The sequence below is a fragment of the Rattus norvegicus genome, chromosome 2, assembly GCF_021556685.1.
Source record: "Rattus norvegicus strain SHRSP/BbbUtx chromosome 2, alternate assembly SHRSP_T2T, whole genome shotgun sequence".
In the NCBI taxonomy this organism is placed as follows: Eukaryota; Metazoa; Chordata; class Mammalia; order Rodentia; family Muridae; genus Rattus; species Rattus norvegicus.
Window position 1 is genome coordinate 105,425,181 of NC_141535.1, and position 23,057 is coordinate 105,448,237.

Here is a 23,057-nt window from a genome sequence, read left to right on the forward strand (position 1 = left end):
TTGAGACATGTGAACGGTCTGTAACTACACTACCGCCAAAAATTAGTTCAAAAGCAACTGTTTTCTAACTTCCAGGTGTTTCTGGCAATGTCTCCCAGGCAGTGTCCAGTGCCTTCACTGCGGCCTTGGTTCTGGACACACAAGGCACTCACTTCACAGGATGCATGCCAATACAGCATACAACAGTGAATGTTGCCCTAATCCCCTGCCCCAGATTAGTGGCTGTTGTATACTATTTATTTGAAACCAATTGTATCTGCAATCACAGAAAACAAGACCATTAATATTTTCTCACTGTTGGCCTCACATAATCATATTGCTATATTTAATTGTATTAGATTTTTTGGCTTTAAAAACTGCTGTTTGAGTTTCTGACTAGCGATTCACAAAAGGAAAAACAAACAAACAAACAAGAGAAAGGTCTTTCTGTGAATTTTGGCTTGATTCTAAACAATGCTTAAAATGCTCCTAAAACATGCAACATTTTGACTATAAAATCCAAAGGTACATCAACTCTGAAAAACATTGAAGATGTTCTTGTCCTGCAGTATCAGAAATTCAATCAACATCTCATTCTTTACATAAAAGTAAACACATGTCTCCCCTGATATGCAAATTTACTTCATTCTCTTAAAAGTGGAAAAATTATAGGCTTAGAAAAAATTGTTTTAAAATAAACCTATCATAATTTATTACTAATAAATGTTTAATCCATACCAATTCTATCTGTATATAGGCACAGATTTGAGAAAAAAAATGAGGTTTTGTAAGTCATTTCAAGTGGGGAAGATTTCAGAAGGCCTTCTCTAGTGTAAAATGTTCAGGAGCACACAGCTAAGTATTTCTCCTTAATGAACACCCATGTTGAAAACATAAAGATTTGTTCATGGCAATCTCTCTTTAGCTTCAAAAAACCTAAGCACTCAAAAAATTAGTTTACACGAAACCCTCCTGCTTCTCTTGCTCTAGTAAAATACAATGATGTTAGTAATAATGGTTTCAGATGCTGTCTTTGGGACAAAGAAACACTCTGGATAGGAGAATTTTCAAGCATTGAAAAGACAGGAAAATATGTCTGGAGGTCAGCTCCTAGCACTTCTCTTTGGAAGTACACAACCATACAGGTCAATCAGCTCCAGGGAATCAGATGAGGGCTTCTAGCTTCTACCCACCCCTGTACTCATATGCCTTTATTCACATAGAGACATGCTCATATATATAAGTGAAAACATGAAAGGAATCTTGAACAATTGTTCTGTAAAAACTAGGTGCTCATGTTTGCCCATAATTCATTTTAAAATAATGCTTGGGAGGGGACCTGAACCAAGCTAACAAGACTTTTCTTATATTTGAAATATTTTATTTGACCAAAATAAATAGTAGTTCTTCAGAGAAAACTTACCTTAATGACTCAAGCCTAAACTAATTTTTTGCTTACAGTTTTTAATCTCACATTTAATTAGTATGGTGTTAATTACATATAACATAAGTTTTTTCTTGTTTTTTATATGAGTTTGTTTTCAAAACTAGAGAGTAAGCTTTTTGACTCTTGATATATATATATTTTTTTCTGTATACTTATAGAACCCTTTTTGTGTTGAAAGCCATCTGTAAATAATTTCTGAGTGAAGAGTTCTGAACTGGGGTGTCTCTGGTATAAGATGTTACCCCAATTATTAAAGTCAGTATATGAATATAGAATCACCTGGACATGTATTAAATTAACTTTGGGGATCTTTCAAACTAGCTCCATTCTTTGTGTTAGATGTCTACATTGAAAAAAGGAGGAAGGGGAGGGCAATACTTTTGTACTCAAGAGCTCAGAATTCTAGGCCTAAAGACAGAGGATACAAATTATAGTGAAAAACTGAGCTTTTAAATAGTTTCAGCCAGACCTGTTATATCGTTGGTGGCTACATTTAGCTTATAATGTTACCACTACTTTCTGAGACTGCACCATGCTAACCTTGATCAGACCCAGTATTTCCCAAATTTTTTCCAATAGGCTTTATTTACCCAGAACCTTCTAACACAGGTTGTTTTGCAGGCATTTAAATTCACCTGCTGTGTACCAATACAAATTAATTCTGCATATGGAGAAAGTTTTTTTAAGAGAACATATGTGAAAAGTACTGTCAACTGTAATGGTATTAGTTGGCAACTTGACACAATTTAATGTCACCTTGGAAACGGACCTCTGAGTGTACCTGTTAGGGATTGTCTTGATACTTTATACTTCTGGAGATGTGGGAAAACCCATCTTAATTGTTGCCAAAAACAATTGCTTGCACAAAGAATCCTGGAGTATAAAATAAGGAAAGAAAGCTGAGCACCAGCATACATTCATCCCTCGCCACTTTCTAATTGTGCAGGTAGCGAGACAGTGGCTATAATGCCCTACCTCATTATATGTCATAGCATCGTGAACTGTGACCCAGGAAAAACTCTTCTCCTTTAAGTTATTTTCTTGGGGCACTTTATCAGAGCAAAAAGAGAAGAAATCAAGATAATATCTTTGTACGGATCCAATCTATTACATTAATAATATGTATTCCAGTGATAATAAGACCTGGATTCCTATTTTTGCCTAAAATAATGACGAAACTGAGCAAGAAGCTCTCAGAAAAAGATGCTGACTCCTGAGACATGGGGATGGAAGAGTTGAGGCCTGGAGTGCCCAATTAATTTCCTGGAGAATATTCTAGACTGCGGTACAGAGAAAGGGACTCAGCATTCCAGTCAGACATCTAAGCACAGAAAGTGGAGGTTTGCGATGATTAATCTTCATCATTAACTTGGAAGAATTTGGAATCATCTAAGAGACACACCTTTAGGCCTGCTATTGAGGGAACCAACGTCATTCCCTTGGCTGGGTGCCGGACTGAAAAGCAGACAAAACAAGATGCAGACCAGCACCCATTTCTTTCTGCTTTCTGGTTGTGGATAGAGTGAGAATAGCCCCCTCAAACTTCTGGCGTGATAGCTGGATTTCTTCAAACTGTGAGCCAAATAAACCTTTCCCTCATTAGGTTGCTGTTCTCAAGCATTTTGTCACAGTAACAAAAAAGTAACCCATTCAAGGTAGGAGTGCAGAAAGGCTAATATTTCTCCTGTTCAAAGAATAGAGAGACATTGGCAGAGACAGACAGAGACAGAGACAAAGACAGAGACAGACAGAGAGTAGAGGTAGAGACAGAGAAACAAAGAGATAGAAAGACGGGTGGCATAGAGACAAAGACAGGGACAGACACACAGATCTTCAGGATTTGCGAGGATCCTCCCTAACTATTCAGTTAGGTACTAGTGAGTGTATAAATGAAAAAGTAAACGAGAGAATTTGAAGGAACAGAGCTCAGGACTCACCCAGAACCAGTGATAGTGACTATTCTCCACAGCCAGGGAAAAACCTCTCCAAGCTCACAGTTTCTACCTTAGAGCATGGGCACACATACCATGGCTACTAGCCAGACTGAGCCTGCCAACAACTTTTACAAAGTTGGATGGAATACAGCTGCACCCATTTATTTTTATGTGACTACTTTTGTGTCCCAGCGATAGAACTGAGTCTTAAGGCTGAGATCACATGATCCACTGTGCTAAAAATGCTTGCAGTTTGGCTCTGCTGAGAATTAAAAAAAAAAAAATTGCTTACTCATCCCTAGTTTAAAGTACTAAGAAGTGTCTCTCCTCAGTTAACTTAACTCTAGATTAAATGTTTCCTTTGCCCCCTCAAATAAAGCATGGTTTTAAACCAAATCCAAGATGACCAAATTATTTTCAAGTATCATCATTATGATTTGAAGTAAATCATAAGAATGTCTATTATAAAAATACCAATGTATACACGTTGAATTAAAAAAAATAAATCTTAAAGCAATCGTTTTACCATTTAGTTCCAGACAACATAAACACCACAATATATGGTGCTGAATCAAAAGTTATCCTGGGTTCTGGGAAATTGGCTCAGGGGTAAAATACTTTCCATATAAACCTAAGGACCTGAGTTTGAATATCCAGAACTGAGAAAGTCCAGATACTATGGTAGCACACATATGTGTTCTCAGCACTGCTATCGGAGGATGGGAGATGGAGTCAATTGAATTCCATGAAGTTGGAAGACCAGCTACCCTGGTAAACACCAAAGCAATCATCAGAGGCCCTCATCTCAAAGGTGTGGACCTACATGCAAGGTTATCCTTCACCCTCCATAAACATGCTACTGCACATCCAGGGCTCCATTCCTAATTATAAGCATAAGCAGACAATACCATAAATGTACCAAATTTTTAAATATTATTCTGGACATAAAGAAGAGGAATACAGTCTGTTAAGTTGAGGAAGGAGTCCACAATCAAACTTGACTCCAAAATTATGTGATAAAACTACCGGACAAGGACTTTAAAAACGTTTTTTAAGATGTTTCTCTCTCTCTCTCTCTCTCTCTCTCTCTCTCTCTCTCTCTCTCTCTCTCTCTCTCTCTCTCTGTGTGTGTGTGTGTGTGTGTGTGTGTGTGTGTGTGCTGGTACTTGCGGAAGCCTGAAGAGAGTATTCAATCTACTAGAGTTGAGCTGGAGTTACAGGCAGTTGTGAGCTATCTGATACGGGTGCTGGGACCCAAACATCCCTCCCTCTGAAGAGCCCCAAATGCTCTTAACTGCTGAGCCATCTCTCCAGCTCAATTTGTTTGCTTTTTTGTTTTATGATTTTATTTCTCTGCTAGCTCACTCCTTTGATTCATGCTTCTTGTACATGTTTGCCATTGATAGATGGGTATGGTTCCACCATGGTGTTGTTTTAATGTCCTTCATTGTGTCCATTTGCTTAGAGAATTATACCATTCAAGCTGTGGGCTGATCTGTATCTGTTCCTCTTTCTCCTGGTCAATTTTTATGTTTCCTCATTTTCCACACAACCTAGAAGTATTCCTGCACTTAGTTAATGTCAAGTAAGACTATATTATTTCTTTATAGTTCTTATTTTTATTATGTAATTATTACTTCTTTGATATGTAAGACATAATAGAAGGCTAAAAGTCCTATATCCACCATGGCCACCAGAACAGACTTCAGTCTTCCTCACCATTTCTGGCATTGGTTCACAGTAAACTCAGTTGAGTCTCTCCCTAACTGTGTAGCAGGTAGGATCATCTAATCAGGCTAGAGTTGGAGACACTCCCTCAGTCCAGTCTTGAGCTGTGAGAACATGGGAGGCCCTGATCTTCCATGTTCCCTGGTCCAGCATCTGACCGTGTGCTGCTTAGAACTCTTTCTGCTCCCAGCCCATGCTCAGCAATAGAACTTTTGTCTGGCTTGTCTCAATCAGTGTCAGATTTACTCCTCCTCTGGGAAGGAAGGAGCATGTGGGGCATTCCCCACTCTGTCTTTCTTGGATTTTGACTCATCTAGGTTTCTTTGAATCCCTTAGACCCTTGGTGGATTAAAAAAATGTTTTTGTAGATATGCTATTTATTTTTGCTGTTAGGATGACAGCCTCAGTCTCAAGGGAACATTCTCCATCTTAATGGGAAGCAGATGTTCCAAGGAACTTGTGTCCTCAAATGAGCCTCACAGCATGTCCATTTGTTATAATGGCAATGAAGGCAGTAGGCAAAACATAGGAGGAACTGTGTTCAGATTTCATATTTGTTTTTCAAAAACGTTAGTTCAGGATGAAGAGGTAGTTCGTCGGTACCATGTGTGCCTGACATGTATGGGGCACTCCAGCACTGCCAAAAATAGTTTAAAAAATATAATATGTATATGATAGTTTATGATATACAAGTATATTAAAAAATTGTTGCCGAATGCTTTTTGATGCATGAGCATATGTCTATTCCTCCTAGATAGGGAATGGATAACAAAACAAAGAAGCAAGTCTTCTGAAGTTTACCTTAGTGAGTCAGTGATTTTTACAGGGCTCGTTACAGGACCATGGGGTGATTCTCTGGCAACCATATCACAAAAGAACCCACATCAGCTATGGAGATGACTCACAGAAGCTGTGGTCTCATGTTCCTTCTTTGCCCAACGTGCAAGTACTCCAGCAGATGAGTCCTCTTCTCCAGCAGATGTCTCCTGTTGCCTTTGCATCCCTGGGGAGGCTCTCTGCTCTGTCAATCTTGAAACTTGCTGAGCTTCCTCAGCCTAGTGAATTCTACCAGTTTACTTCTCCTTCCCTACAGAATAGAGTGTTTCAGTTCAGAAAAATTAGATACATCATATATGTCTGTAATGAACACATCACAGTATGTCTTGTCATATATCAACTTAACATCGTAAGTAAATAATATAAAATAACTAATAGTATAACCAATGCACTGCATGAAGATAATCAGGAACACAAATTCATGAAACCTGACACCAAGCTTCTGTAATTAGCTGTTGCATAAATTATTTGCATAACAATTTTTATATTGTTGCAGAAATTTAACATTTTGGCATAAGGAGAATTTCCCAACACCCAAATATAATTAGAGTTGATTTACCAAAAGTCCCTACACAAAGTCCCAAGAACTCAACATATCTCTAAATCTATTGAGAGCTTGCACAGAATATGAGTAAAAGTCTAGTCTACTCTGGGCTGCCTTCCCCAAACATCAATCTACTTTATAAGGACATTTTAAACAGGTGTCCTTGTAACTGTGTGTGGGTGTAAGTGAGAGGGTGTTGTAGAGATGGATTACCAGTTAAGAGCACATGCTGCTCATCCAGAAGACTTGGCTTTCCTATTATCTATGTGAAGTAGCATCAGGGGGTGTGACACCTTCTTCTGGACTCCAGGCAGCTGCACAGACCTGCTCTCTCACTCTTCTCTCTCTCTCTCTCTCTCTCTCTCTCTCTCTCTCTCTCTCTCTCTCTCTCTCTGTGTGTGTGTGTGTGTGTGTGTGTGTGTGAGTGTGAGAGAGAGAGAGAGAGAGAGAGAGAGAGATTTTTTTCTATTAAGGAACTAAGACAGCTATAGATGTAATTTCCCAGAGCTCCTTCAATTAATTCAGAGCAGAAATGGTCCCAGAATCTTGTCCCATATCACTTCTAGTCTCCAGCTCAGTAGTGGCTTTCACTGTGGAGCTGTGAGGGCTTGGGCATGGGGTTGATGAATGGCTCCTCGAGCTTCACAGGCTCTTGTGTGGCATCCAAGGGACCCAGGTGAGACGGTAATCACCAGTGTATAAATGATTTGGACACTGTAATTTCCCCTTGTGATTCGGCGTGCTTTCTCTCTCTGATTTATTTAGAATGTGCTCCACTACATCTTCTAACCTTGCTTCTCTTTGAGTACCAATAAATGTCAGGCAGATTAGACAGGACCATTACTCAATGGGCACATTTCTAAAATCTGCACAAAGGTGAAAGCCTGGCACTTTGAGATGATTGGAGTATTTACGGGATGTTAAGAAAACATCTGCTTCAAAATTCAGAGGTTCCAAAGCCGATGTGATGTTTTATTAGGGCCGCTACCACCACTCCTTACTACAGAAAATATTAAGCCATTATAGCGTGAATGAGTTTTGAGTACCTATTACATGGAATGGGTTCTACAGAGACTGGCTCTCTAATAGCCACTTACAGTGAACGCGCTTTGCTTTTATCAAAAGAGAAGAGAATAGAGTGCTCCTTTACAGTTTTGCTCAAAGACAAGCGTGGCTAGAGAGAGGTTTGTTTGCTAGTGAGTCTTTCTCCCTTTGGTACTGACCATGAGGATTAACATCTAACACTTGCATGAAATAGTAGACAAAAAGTGGTTAGCGTTCACTGAAACATGTCTAGAATTTTAGTTTAACTGTTACCAGAGTGATTCTTAAGCATGGACTACCTCATCTAGTTTTTATAAGAACCTCATGAATCTGAGCATGGTGGTATAGATTTGTAATCCCACTGTATGGGAGATTGAGGCTAACCTGGGGTACATAGAAAGACCCTATTTCCAGATAAACAAATGAATAAATTGATCAACAATAACATAGAAGAATACTTTGATAAAGGTAAAACTGTTCCATGTTAGATAAGCTGAAACAGAGACCTGAAAGGGTCAAGTAATTTGCTTCTGGTCAAATGTCTAGTAAATGGCAGAATTCGGATACCAGTCCAGTAGTTTAAATGCTACCACCCCGTTGTAACTGTTATGTAGAGAATAGTCCAGGTTGAAATTACAGCAACCAGAACAGGCTCCTTACAAGTTCCTGAGGTGGAGACACACTGGATTCATTCTACACTCACACTGTGCACTTTTCTATTTTCTGAGATTTATTCACATCTGCAGGATGGCTTTCAGAATTATTTGCAGATGAGGCAGCTATGATGCTAAAAAGGAGAACATAAGAGAGCTGGGTGTGAGGCAGTCCTTATTTTGAGTCTGTGATGCAAATCCTCCATGTAGTGCAATGCACTCCACGAGTGCATGTGTGGGCATGCCAGGGCAAGCCACATAAGAAAAATGAGAGAGGAGGAGATGACACCTTTTTTGCTTTCTTTTTGTGCTTTCCATTTCTGAGGAATCAGCCACTGGATTAATTATTTATTAATCATCAATTTGGGTGCTGCGTCTGTGAAATAGAAAAGTCTGGATTGATCTTCAATGCACATTCTGGTAATTAGTAGCTTTTGCCTCCTAACTAAACTGTGAAGTGGGGGGAGGGCACAAACTAAACCGATTGCCCTACTTAGGCAGCTGCTGGTAGGAAGGCTGAAATGGATTAACATGCATATCAGAAGACTTATGTGACCCTGGGAGACACAGGAAACTGAAATAACCTTAATGCCCTGATGTTTCATTATCAGCCCCACTGAGCAAAAGGGGCCTATTTAACAATCTGTCTGGGAAAGAAAAATCCACACCTTTTAAAAAAAAATCAAGGTATTTTATCCTGTTCTCTCTTATCCTGGAGATATTTTCTTCTACCTCGCTTCTTAGAGCAACATTACGGCACTAGACTAAGTTACATGGTCCTGATTCCGTCATATTTCACAATAGAGCTGTCTCTCCACAGCCCTGGCAGAACCATCCTTACTTCTACAAACATTTGCAAACAGGAACCCAGTTCACTGTTGAAGCTCTAGTAGTCTGGAGCCCAGGAGTGAGATACTGTAACACAACAAGTGACTGTGTCGATGGCTGTCCAGGGTCAGCACTGGGAAGATGTTCAGCCTCAGGGGAGAGGGATGGAGTAAGAAACTGTCCCACTAAAGACTCAAAATACATGAATATCTTGCCTCAGCACCTGGGCTCTTTCTGACATCTACAAGCCCAGACATCTCGTCAAGTTGTCATTGCCTTTGCTGTGAACAGGCTGATGTACCCTGGCACGCCACGTGCAGTGCACTCCTCCAGGGAGGTGTTTATAGGAAGATCTAAAAATACCAGAGCACAAAAACAATCCAAAATAATTGCATTTCTGTCTCTTTATAATGGCACTCTCGGGAAACACACAGTTCCTTCAGTAGCAGAAAAATTATCCCCCATATTTCCAAATTAGATGTCATACCTTAAGGTACCAAATTCCTTCAATCCACAAGCCACAGCTTAGCTATAGATTTAACTCCAATTCTCTTTCCTGTTTGTGTTTATCTGTGTACCTATCCATGCATGCATCTCTCCTTCTCTCTGCCTCCCATTACCCGTGTGTGTGAGTGTGTTTGTGTGTGTGTGTTTGTGTGTGTGTGTGTGTGTGTGTGTGTGTGTGTGTGTGTGTGTGTATTGGTGCATAAATCCTGTTCTCTCTTATCCTGGACATATTTTCTTCCACCTCACTTCTTAGAGCAATATCGCTGCACTAGACTACATTACACGGTGTCCTAATTTCATCATATTTCACAATAGAGCTGTCTCTCCACAGCCCTGGCAGAACCCTCCTTACTTCTACAAACATACTCATAAACATGAACCCTGTTCACTGTTGAACCTCTAGCAGCCTGGAGCCCAGCAGTGAGTTGGGACAGGTAACTGAGGATTGTCCCGGGTCAGCACTGGAAAGATGTTCAGCCTTGTGTTCACATGCAGGTAGCAACTAGAGGTTGGTGTCAAAAATATTCTTGTATAATTCTCCACCTTATTTTTTGAGTCTCTCACTCTACCTGGGGCTAAGCAACTCCTCTAGACTAGGTGGCTAGCAAGATCCAAGGAGGTGCCCACCTCTGCCCCCCCCCCCTAAAAAGAACTATTATGCCTCAATTTTTCACTTGGATACTGCAAATTGAAATCAAGTCCTACCAAAACAAGCACTTTACATACTGAGCCATCCCCACAGTCCCATAGATTTCATTTATTTTAAGCAGAGGAATAAAAATAGTGTTTAAAAAACAAGGGTCACTGCATTGCAGAAGGTTCTTGGCTCTGCAAGATCAGGAGCTGTGGGAGGCATGGAGAGTTGCTGCTCTCTTCTGGGAAAGTAAGGGGAAAGAGAAAGAAAAGTGAGCAAGTATTATACCAGAATTACCTCACTAAATTCTCTCCAATATCCTCACCAGTCTTAATCTGTGTCTTCTATTTATTGAATGCTTATATTGATTTGGCAAGTTTTTTTTTTCTTTTTATTCTGTGTGCTGTGCCCTGCAAGAGTCAGACACCAGTAGGAGGTTGAAACAGTAAAAGATTTTTGTGAGAACTTTCAACAGCAAGCCAAAAGTTTGGTTTTCCATTTGCAGAAGATTCAGAAGGCATGATTTTACTAGGTCAGTGAGATTACACTGCAGAACAGTCTCATCAGGCATTTCACTCTTGGAGCAATCTCTCTTCCTCCCAGTGTGTCCTGTGACATCACATGTTTGAACTCTGGTGTCCTCTCTAGAGAACAGTGATGAGAGTGGGATGACCAAGTGAGAGCAAAGACTGAAGATACACAGTGCATGTTGGACAGTCTACCTTGGCTCTCTGGATCCTTTTTCCTGATCAGAAAACTTGGAGGAAGTGAGCGGGAAAAGAAGAGAAAGGCACTTTAGAAATACTGAATTAAATACCTTATTAAAATTAAGTTCACTATCCCCTTTACTTTCACAAGGCCACTAGAAAGTCTTTAATTATACTTGCATACAAATTAAAACGTCTAGGTTATACATGAATTCAACTTGGTGACTCACATTACATTTCTCCCAGACAGCCTTGCTGTACCCTGTCAGCTACTAACCTAGAAAACCTGCTGAGCTTGGGGAGAAAGCTTGGTCAAGGCACCACATGAGGACCTGAATTCAATCCCTGAGTACTGGAGAGGTGAAGACAGGCAGGTCCTGGGACTCAGTGACCAAAGAGCCTGGCAGCCTGGTGTGGCCAACGACAGACCAGTGAATGGCCCTGTCTGAAAATAAAATCAAGTAGATGGATGGCAACACTCTCCTCTGGTCTCTGTATACAGAGCACACATGTGCATAGTCATGTACCTGAACACACATAAATATGTACAAACGAACAAACACACACACACACACACACACACACACACACACACACACCAGCACTACCACCACCACCACCACCACCACCTCTCACCATGGGTGCTGGTAAGTTGGCCCTAAGGGCATGAGAGCAAGGGAGTTGATGACCCTGCCTCCTTCTGAGAGCACCATATGTGTCCTAGCAAAAGCCATGCTGGAGAATTCTCCTTGCTGATGCAGATAAGGGAGAGCTGATAATCAGCCACCACCTAAGCCCAGATCCGGGACTCTGAATTTTCCCACCCCCAAATCTCTATCATTTGTGAACATTTGAGATTCCTGTAAGGGCCAGCCTTGCTGTTTCAAAGCTACAGGATCTCCATGACACAGGGCAATAACAATCCTGGAGGAGTCCCCATGAGGATCCAATATTAATGGTGTCACAGAAGCCAGAGACCTCTAACCAGACCAATGATTCATTGCAATGAATATTTGCTAGTCAAGATGTGTGGACAAAGGGAAACACTGTGAGACATGCTGTGATAAACTACAGCTTCCATGAGATGTGTTCTATGTTTTCATTGCTGTGGTGGTGGTGATAGTGGTGGTTTGTGTGTGTGTTTTATTTGGGGAGGTTGCAAGGGTGAAGGAAAAATATGAAGGGATGGGGAGAGGAGCGGGATTGGAGTGCATGGTATGAAACTCACAAAAAAATCAATTAAATGTTTAAAGAACATATCTTTAAAAATTAAAAAAGTAAATTGAAAAATTTTTCACCCATGTTCTCTATTAACTGTAAAGTACCTATGAGGTCTCTGGAATTATCTTCAATTTACAATAAAGCAAACTAGAACTCAGAAAACTTTCATTACTTCAAGTTTCAGCAGCTCATAATTACCATGGAGCCAGGCTAACAATTCAAGGCTGCGGATTTCCACGGTTATATTTTTTTCCGTGAGAACACATCAGGGGCATGTGCTTCCGTGGTTCTTCCTTAATTGACTTTGACATAGTCTAAATTCAGCTATTTCTCCAGTTGCTCTGTAAAGCTCCGTTGCCTATCCTACTTCATATTTTAAAAATACTTCCTAAAATACACCAGAGCCAGTTTTGCAAATGTTCTTTGTTCTTGCTAACTCAACATCACCCCAACAGAACTTGGCTTTAAATACTTAAGCTCATTAGCTGGCCTTCATTTTCACTTAAATAGTTCAAGAAAACCTGTGAAGAAGTAAAGTAAATTGATATCCTTACTATCTGCCCTGTCAGTAATATATTTGGGCAAAAGACACATCCAAATGTCTTAGTCCACTGAACTAAAACAACCTTATTTGCTTATGAGAAATCTATTAGTGATTGCTCACTCTAACCCTTCAAAATCATGATCACATCATTTATGTAATTCAGGTTCAAGAGAGGCAGTGAGTTCTACTTTATTTTTGCTACCATGGGCCACAGAAACAGAAAACAACTAAAATATATTTACTTCTTTAAAATACAATCCCTTCACGATCCTTCCATAATCCCCCAGATGCCATTATTAATCTGTCTCTAAATCCAAAAGGCTTCCTATTCAGACCCTAAGCTGAATACACACAGAGAAACTGTTCCCATTCAAAACCACAAGAGAACCAAAGCATGTTGCAGTAAATATTAAAAATACCCACAAACCCTCGCTAGCAGACATCGTCGAGCCATATGGCATTAGCGGGGTATATTCATCTCTTTGGTGGCTGGTTCTCGGGCACCTCACCACATTACCCCCAGCTATTCTATGTCCCCAGGGGTCTCTCCACCCCTATTGCTAGCCTCAGGCCAGGCTGCCCTCTTTCCCTGCTGAATCTTTGCCTCGAACTCTGCTCACAGTCCCTGCAAAGGACCCCTGTGTTATAGTATCAACTCCCATCAAGTTGTCAAAATCAAGACTCAACTGCTGCCCCCTGCCACTCTGCCTCTCACAAAATCCCTCCCCCACTTCTCCCTCCCATTGTTCTCTGAGAGGATGGGTAGCTTCTGGGTACCCCTGCTACCCTGGCCCACTAAGTCTCTGCAGGGAGAGGCACATTCTCTCTCAATGAGGCTAGATAAGGTAGGCCTGTTGGGAAATGGATTTCAGAGACAGGCAGCAGCTTTAGGGCTAGCCCGCACTGCAGTTGTTGGGGGGACACACATGGAGACTGAACTACACATCTGCTACATATGTGCCCTGGGCCTTAGTCCAACTTATGCATGTATGCTCTTTGGTAGGTCACTCAGTCTCTGAGAGTCTGTAAGGGTCCGTATTAGTTGACTCTCTTTGTTATCCTATGCAGTTCCTTTCCCTTCAGGCTCTTCAATCCTTCTCCCAACTCTTCCATTAAAAAATCCCAAACTCTGTCCAGTGTTTGGCTGTGGCAATCTGCATGTACTTCAGTCAGCTGCTTGATGGAGGCTGTCAGAGGACATTTATGCAGACTCCTGTCTGCAAGCATAACATAGTATCATTGTGTCAGGGATTGGTACTTTCTGATGGGATGTGTCTCAAGTTGGAGCAGTTACTGCTTGGCCATTTCCTCAGTCTCTGTTCCACCACTGTCCCTATCTTTCTTTTAGATAGGACAAATTTCAGTACAAATATTTTGTGGGTGGTTTGGTGTCTTATCCCTTCACTGGGGGTCCTAAGTGCCTGCAGGAGGTGGTCTCTTCAGGTTCCATATTCCCACTGCTATGCATCTCAGCTGAAGTCACTTGCATTGACTCCTGGAAGCCTTCCCCATCCCAGCTTTTTGGTACTTCCCAGAGATTCCCCCAACCTCCACACCCAGCAGCAGTGTATTTCCTTTAATTTTCCTGGCCCTCTCTCTTGTCTCTCCCTACACCCAATCTTGACAACACCCCCATTCCTATCCCCTTCCCATCTCCCACACAGTTCCATTCCTCCTTCTGCTTCCTCTGACTATTTTACTTCCCCTTCCAAGTAAGATTCAAGCATCCGCCCTTGGGTCTTCCTTCTTATTTAGCTTCTTTGGGTCTATGGAGTGTAATGAGGGTATTCTGTTCTATATGGATAATATCTACTTATAAGTGTGTACATACCATATGCTTTGGGGTCTGGGTTATGTCTCTTGGGACGATATTCTCAAGTTCCATTCATTTGACTGCAAAGTTCGTGGTGTCTATTTTTAATAGCTGAATAGTATTCCATTGTGTAAATGAACCACATTTTCTGGATCTGTTCTTAGTTTGACAGACATACATGTTGTTTCCAGTTTCTTGCTATTGGGAATAAAGCTGCTATGCTTATAGTGAAGCATGTGTCCTTGTGTTATGGTAGAGCATCTTTCAAGTATATGCCCAGAAATGGTATAGCTAGATCTTCAATTATTTCCAACTTTCTGAGAAACTACAAGATTGATTTCCAGAGTGATTTTACTAGTTCGCACTCCCATGAGCAATGGAGGATTGTTCCTCTATCTCCATATCCTTGACAGCATATGCTGTCACTGAGTTTTTGATCTGAGCCATTCTGATTGGTGTAAGTTGTTTTGATTTGCACTTCCCTGGTGGCTAAGGACTTGGTAAATTTCTTTAAGTGCTTCTCATCCATTTGAGATTCCTCTGTTAAGAATTCTCTGTTTAGCTTCATTTTTTGGTTACGTTATTTGGGCCATTGGAGGCTAAGTTCCTGAGTTCTTCATAAATTTTGTACATTTTTTCAGTGTGGGAATAGCCCTCTGTCGGATATAGGGTTGGTGAAGTTCCTTTCCCAATAAGGAGGATGCTGTGTTGTCCTATTAACAGTGTCCTTGGCCTTACGGAAGCTTTTCAGTTTCAGGAGGTCGCCTTTATCAATTGTTGGTGTTAGAGACTGAGCCATGGGTGTTCTGTTCAGAAAAAAAAAAATGTCTCTCATACCAGTGCATTCAAGTCTATTTCTCACTTTCTCTTCCACTAGATTTTGTGTATCCAATTTTATGTTGAGGTCTTTGCTCCACTTGGACTTCAGTTTTGTACAGAGTGATGATTTTGGATCCATTTGCATTCTACATGAAGACATACAGTTAGACCAATTGTAGAAGATAAGTTCTTTTTTCCATTATATAGTTTTGCTTTCTTTGTGAAAAAATCAAGTGTCCACAGGTGTGTAGGTTTATTTCTGGGTCTTTAATTTGATTCTCTTGATTAAACTGTTTGTTTCTATACCAATCCCATGCAGATTTTATCACTTCTGCTTTTCAGTACAGCTTGAGACCAGGGTCATAATTCCTCCAGCAGTTCTTTTACTGTTCAGGATTGCTTTAGCTATCCTGGGTTTTTTATTTTTCCATATGAAGTCAAGAACTGCTTTTTCAAGGTCTATAAAAATTGTGTTCAAATTTTGATGGGAATTGCATTGAATCTGTAGATTGATTTTAGTAAGATGGCCATTTTCACTATGTTAATCCTAGGAATCCATGAGCATGGAAATCTTTCCATCTATTGGTATCTTCTTCAATTTCACTGCTTCTCAGCCTTTTGACTAAGATCAAGTGTAGTATCTTCCTCAACTTCTTTCTTCAGGGACTTGAAATTCTTGTCATACTGAACTTTCACTTGATTGGTTAGAGTTAAATCAAGATATTTTATATTACTTGTGGCTATTGTGAAGGGTACTTTTCTCTAATTTTTTCTCAACCCGATTATCATTTGTATAAAGGAGGGCTACTGTGTGCTTTGAGTTAATTTTGTATCCAGATACTTTGCTGCAGTTGTTTATCAGCTGTAGGAGTTCTCTGGTCAACTTAGGGGTGGGGGGAGTTGTATATTATCACATCTTCTTGTGATAACTTGACTTGTTCCTTTCCCTATGTTTGTATTCCCATGATTTCCTTTTGGTATCTTATTTCCCTAGCTAGTACTTCAAGTACTGTATTGAAAAAGTTTGGAGAGAATGAGCAGGCTCTTCTTATCCCTGAATTTGCTGAGTAAGCCTCTCTCCATTTAAGTTGTTGTTGGTTGGAAATTGGCTTGTTGTATATTGCTTTTATTATGTTTAGGTACATGCCTTGTATTTCTAATCTCTCCAAGAGACTTTTAACATAAGAGGGTATTAGATTATGTCAAAGGCTTTTTAAGCATCTATTGAGATTATCATTGTTGGTTTTTGTATCAAAACACAGCCAGCTGGCCATTCAGGGAAGGCAGAGAGCAATCCGAGGAGGACCCCTGCCCAGCTAGGAAGAAAGGTCCCTTCAGGCTCTAGCCTGACTAGAAAAGCCAAAATGTTACAGCTCTCCAGTGGGGAAGCTAGAGCAGGACACGCTGCTGCACCTCTTCTGCTGTCATCACAACCTTGGTGACTAGACATAAGTTGTGGTGGGCAGCTAGAAGTCTAAGCAGGAACCACTAACCGAGTGGAAGCATGTGGCTTCAATTAATCAATAAACAGAGAATGGCTTCTGATAGCTGTAGTGGCAAGCCTAGTGGCTGTATTGATGAAAACAAACCCAGCCTGCTGGGTGGGGCCAAAGTCCAGCAATGAAAGCCTGAGGAAGGAAAACTTGTCCCTGGAGCATTACAGCTCATTCTCTTGGATGATTCTTGGTAAAATATTGTGTGCACTTTATTCCTTGTGGACACAGACGTTATACATATTTTTTATTTGGGTGAGATCTAGGGGTAGACTCTTCCCATTGGCTCAGTCTGATATATTAGGGATGCTTTATTTGCATGGGGAAGAACCTTATGCATTATCCCTATGTGATTGCCATAGTCCTCCTAGTGGTGTGTGGTGTGGTGTCCCATGTTCCAAAACAGGTAGACCCCGGATGAGAGTTGGTTGTAACAACTGCCTTTCTACATTATGAAACTTCCCAGGGTCAAGGTTTCTGAACCTACTTAAACCTTGCCCCATCTTCTATCTGGTAGCACTGCCCCACAGATCATGTCATTTTTTTCTTGTAGTTTGCTTATATGCAGAATTACATTAATGAATTTTCATATATTGGATCATCCCTGCATCAGTATGCTGAAGTCTACTTGATCATGGTAAATGATGTGTTCTTGGATATGTGTTGCAAGAACTTTATTGAGTATTTTTGCATTGGTAAGAAATTTTCTTTGCTGAGTCTTTGTATAGTTTAGGTATCAGGGTGACTGTGGCCTTATAGAATGAATTTGGTAGTGTTCCCTATGTTTGTGTTTTGTAGAATAATTTAAGGATCACTAATATTAGCTCTTCTTTGAAAGACTGGTAAATTCTGCACTAAAACCATCTGGCCCTGGAGAAGTGGACATTTCTGATTTCTTTAGAGACTCAGTTAGGCCATAATGATGTTTTGCTATGGCAAATAAGTGAAAGGATATTTTGCTAAAGCAGACATATGAAAGAATGCTTTGCTTAAGCAGGCACAGATAAGAGGATGTTTCACTGAGCCAAACACATGAAAGGATGCGTAATGTTTAGAAAGAATACAAATATGACCACAGACAGGTAGACAAAGTTCATATTTGGTTTGCCTTACACTAACTTGCTAGTCTACACTGACAATATTCTGGCACTGCTTGGCCCTGGACCATATTGCTGAACATTGCTTGTCATGACTTTGTAGAGAATAACTCACTAAAGAAATTCCTATGATATTCTGGCAGCTTCTTGCCCCTTCCATGGGCTTGTGTCAAGATCTGGTGAGGCTTCAAGGATTATTATGGACCGAGGTGCTGCTGCTGATTTGTGTGTAGTGTCAGCTGGGAGAACTAGACTGAAGGTATGATTTGTGTGTGGTATCTGCCTAGTAGCCTGGACTACAGATGCTGATTCATGTACGTTGCCTGCTGAATGGACTGGACTGAGGTTGATGATTCCTGTTAGGTAGGTGGTTTGCTGGTAGACTAAACTGCTGATATCCTGACAATAAAGATTGGAACTATTTCTAAACAGGTCTATTTCCCGGGTGTACTAATAACTTTTCTTCTCCTCTAGTGGGTGGTGGGCTAGAAGAGAGGTTGAAGTGTTTAAGAACCCTTAACCCCCAGTGAACTAGATTGTTGGGGGGAGGGAGGCAATGGGGGGAGGATGGGGAGGGGAACACCCATAACGAAGGGGAGGGGGGAGGGGGATGTTTGCCCGGAAACCGGGAAAGGGAATAAAACTCGAAATGTATATAAGAAATACTCAAGTTAATAAAAAAAAAAAAAAAGAACCCTTAGTAAAGTAGATTTTGAAGAATCTAAGCCTACACCCTGGACTCCCCACCCCCAAACCCTGGCCTTTGTAGACTCTAAGGATTATAGCACTGTTTATATCTTGACTTAACTTCAGTAAGTGGTGTGTGCCTGGAAAATCATCCATTTCATTCAGATTTTCCAATTTTGTTAAGTACAGGCTGTTGAAGTAAGACCTAAGGGTTTTCTAAATTTCCTCCTTTTCTGTTACCATGTCTTCATTTTCATTTCTTATTTTGTTAATATGGATACTGTCCCTGTGCATTTTAGTTAGTTTGACTAAGGGTTTGTCTATCTTGTTGATTTTCTCAAAGAACTATCTCTTGCTGTTGTTGATTCTTTGTAGTGTTTCTAATTAACTGATTTCAGCCCTAAGTTTAACTCTTTCCTGCCATCTACTCCTCTTGTATGTGTTTCATGCTCTTTTGTTCTAGAGCTTTTGGTGTGCTGCTAACTGGCTTGTATGATATCTTTCCAGTTTCTTTTTTTTTAATTTATTTAATACTTAATAATAATTCTTTGGTTTCTGGGCAAACATCCCCCTCCCCCCTCCCCTTCCTTATGGGTGTTCCCCTCCCAACCCTCCCCCCATTGCCACCCTCCCCCCAACAGTCTAGTTCACTGGGGGTTCAGTCTTAGCAGGACCCAGGGCTTCCCCTTCCACTGGTGCTCTTACTAGGATATTCATTGCTACCTATGAGGTCAGAGTCCAGGGTCAGTCCATGTATAGTCTTTAGGTACTGGCTTAGTCCCTGGAAGCTCTGGTTGCTTGGCATTGTTGTACATATGGGGTCTCGAGCCCCTTCAAGCTCTTCCAGTTCTTTCTCTGATTCCTTCAACGGGGGTCCTATTCTCAGTTCAGTGGTTTGCTGCTGGCATTCGCCTCTGTATTTGCTGTATTCTGGCTGTGTCTCTCAGGAGCGATCTACATCCGGCTCCTGTCGGTCTGCACTTCTTTGCTTCATCCATCTTGTTTAATTGGGTGGCTGTATATGTATGGGCCACATGTGGGGCAGGCTCTGAATGGGTGTTCCTTCAGTCTCTGTTTTAATCTTTGCCTCTCTCTTCCCTGCCAAGGGTATTCTTGTTCCCCTTTTAGAGAAGGAGTGAAGCATTCACATTTTGATCATCCCTCTTGAGTTTCATTTGTTCTAGGCATCTAGGGTAATTCAAGCATTTGGGCTAATAGCCACTTATCAGTGAGTGCATACCATGTATGTCTTTCTGTGATTGGGTTATCTCACTCAGGATGATATTTTCCAGTTCCAACCATTTGCCTACGAATTTCATAAAGCCGTTGTTTTTGATAGCTGAGTAACTTTCCAGTTTCTTTATGAGGACACTTAACGTAGTGAAGTTTCCTCTTAGCACTGCTTTCATTGAGTCCCATAAGTTTGGGTATGTTGTGCCTTCCTTTTCATTGAATTCTAGAAAGTTTTTAATTTCTTTCTTTCTTCCCTGACCAAGTGATCATTGAGTAGAGAGTTGTTAAGTTTCCATGAATATTGGGGCTTTCTGTTGTTTCTTTTGTTGTTTAAGTCCAGCCTTAATCGAGGGTGATCTGAAAAGATGCATGGGATGATTTCAATCTTGTATCTGTTGATCCTTGACTTGTACCTAATTAGATGGTCAATTTTGGAGAAGGATCTGTGAGATGTTGAAGGTATAGATTTTTGTTTGGGATGAAAGTTTCTATAGATGTCTGTTAGATTCATTTGGTTCATAGTATCTGTCAGCATTGTTAATCTGTTTAGTTACTGTTTCAATGGCCTGCCCATTGGTAACAATGGGGTTTTGAAGTTCCCCAATGCTATTGGATGGGATTTGATGTGTGACTTGAGCTTCAGTAATATTTCTTTTACAAATGTGGTTGTCCTTGCATTTGGGGCATGATGTTCCGAATTGACATGCTCTCTTGGTGGATTTTTTTTTTATTAGTATGAAGTGTCCTTCCCCATCTCTTTTGATTACTTTTGGTTGAAAGTCTATTTTATTATGCATTAGAACAGCTACCTTCACTTGTCTTTTGGTCTGTTTGTTTAAAAACCCCTTTTGAACCCTTTAACACTGAGGGAATATCTATCTCTGTGGCTGAGTTGTGTTTCTTGAATGCAGCAGAATGATAGCTCCTGTTCATGTGTTCAGTCTGTTTAACCTGTGTCTTTTTATTTGTTAACTGAGTCCTTCAATACTGAGAGATATTAATGACTAATGCTTGCTAGTTCCTGTTATTTTGATGTTGGTGGTAGTACTGTATGTAGGTGATTATCTTCCTTTGGTTTTACTGTGAAATGATTAATTTCTTGTATTTTCTCAGGTGTAGTTCCTTCCTAGTGTTGGAAGGTTCTGTCTTCTATCCTCTCTAGGGCTAGATTAGAGTAAATATATTGTTTAAATTTGGTTTTGTCATGGAATATTTTGTGTTTTCTATGTGGTGATTAAAAGGTTTGCTAGGTATAGTAATCTGGGCTGACATGTGTGGTCTCTTAGGGTCTGGAAGACATCTGTCTGGGACCTTTTGGATTTTAGAGTTTCTGTTGAGAAGTCAGGCATACTTCTGATAGGTCTGCCTTTGTATGTTACTTGATCATTTCCCCTTTCAGTTTTTAAGATTCTCTTTTTGTTCTGTACATCTAGTGTTTTGAATATTATGTGTCAGGAGGATTTTCTTTTCTGGTCCAATCTATTTGGTGTTCTGTAAGCTTCTCGTACTTTTATAGCCATCTCTTTCTTTAGGGTAGGGTAGTTTTATTAAGTGGTGTACCTTTCCTCTCTTACTACCTCTTTCCTCTCTCTTATTTTCTCTTATTCTCATTCATGGTGAAGTTTCTTTCCAGGTTTTAAAAGTGGCTGCTCCTTCCCATTATGTTTATCCTCCATATATGGTACTGCTTTTATATAATACTCTATTCCCATCATAAACCCGTAAGAACATTCTGTTCTTTTTACTCTAATAAATCTCATAAAAAACAAGTCTTATTAGCTTCCTTTCTAATCAAACACTGCTGCTAATGCCTTTAAATTTAACCCTTTCTTTCATGGCAGACTTAGAATGACTTTTGTTTCTTTATTTCTCTTCATAATCTTTTGTAGCTTTCTTCATTCTGTTTTATAAAATTGACTTGAATAATCATGAAATGGGGTCTGCGAAGCTAGGTCAATGTATAGCCTGAGGCACTTAAGCATTGTTCCCAAGTCCAAACTATGACGTCAATAAACTCAAAAGCAGTTGGGTAGTAAGAATCTAGAAGAATTATTTCCGAAAGGCAGCAAATAGCAATGAGAATAGAATACATGGACTGATCACTATACTGCTGATCTAACTAAAATATGCAGAGTGAGAAAAGAATACCTGAAGAAAATCAGAAACTTTGAGTTGTTGACTTATTTTGCATCTTGTTTTGAGATATTGTAAGTTCATGGAGTTGCCAGTCCCCATTGAACAATGCTTGAAATTTTGGGTGTCCAAAAAATACAGTCCACAAAGGCTCTTATAAGCCTATGAATTTCTTCTGATCATTTGGCTCAAACTTTCTCCTCTGCTGCAGTTTTGTAGGTTGATATCAATTGTCTAGATAACCCCACCTCCACCAGTAGAAGCATACAGAACAGCCACAGGAGGCAAAAATGTTCCGATAGCCATAGACAATAACCCAACTTCAGGAAAAAATGCTTGAAAAGAACTTTCCATGCCGAGGAGATGGCAAAAAGTGCTTGCTGATCTTTTTTCTAGAAGACTGGAGTTTTTTTTTCTATCCCTCATGCCAGGCAGCACAGAAATGCCTGTAACTTTAGATCTGAGGCATGAGATACTCTCTTCTAGCCCACACAGGCACCTATACATACAACCAATGTATATATTTTAAAATCTAAAAGGAAAAAAGTAAAATTCCTTCCATTCTCAACCAGTCCTGGTTTTTATTTAGTACTGTGTCAAATTTTATGTGAAATAAGTGGTTTTATTAAAGCTATTTCAAGTAGACATTGTATTCATATTTGGCTCTCATCTCTTGAATTTTACTAGATTTTTATATGACCCCACCCTAGCAAGATCTTGGACTTCATTGATCATTGTGGACTTTATCTGTATAAATTTAAGTCAGCCCCAGGAAATTCTATATATCCCATCTTGTCAAAAAATATACACCCAAGGGCAAAACATAAAGTTAGTTCCCATGTGAATTATCTCTGCTCATTTCTATTAGTGTATAACTCTCTAAATTTTTAAATTTTGTATATGTACTGAGATATGTGCACAAGTGCCCACAGAAGACAAAAGAGGTTTCAGATCCCATGAAATGATTTGCAGGTCATTGTGAGCTTTTTAATGTGTGTAATGGGAACTGAGCTTGGTTTCTCTGATCCCTAAATTTGTAGTTCTAAGCAATGTGCCAAGAGTGGTTTGTTACTAAGACCAAAAGGTAGAAAGGTTTCTTGAGAGTCAGCCTCAACAAGCTATACTCTCCTTTCTCTCATTCCTTACCACTCATGATTCTTTCAAGCACAAAATAC

At 40.2% G+C, this 23,057-nt stretch overlaps 1 protein-coding gene across 6 annotated transcripts in view; it reads right to left on the reverse strand.

The window, feature by feature from the left end:
- LOC120100783 (uncharacterized) overlaps window positions 1–23,057 on the reverse strand; it is a 517,117-nt gene that overhangs the window by 253,239 nt on the left and 240,821 nt on the right. For 4 of the 6 annotated variants that reach the window (XR_015671440.1, XR_015671436.1, XR_015671439.1 and 1 more), the window contains exon 1: window positions 3,364–3,413. Coding sequence is in view for 1 of the 6 variants with exons in the window: in XM_087636786.1 (XP_087492912.1) it covers window positions 5,994–6,089 (96 nt within the window). In the remaining 5 variants the exon portion in view is untranslated. Of the gene's footprint in view, window positions 1–3,363; window positions 3,414–5,993; window positions 6,176–23,057 lie in introns of those variants that run through there. The other 2 variants (XR_015671441.1, XM_087636786.1) reach the window with 2 other exon arrangements.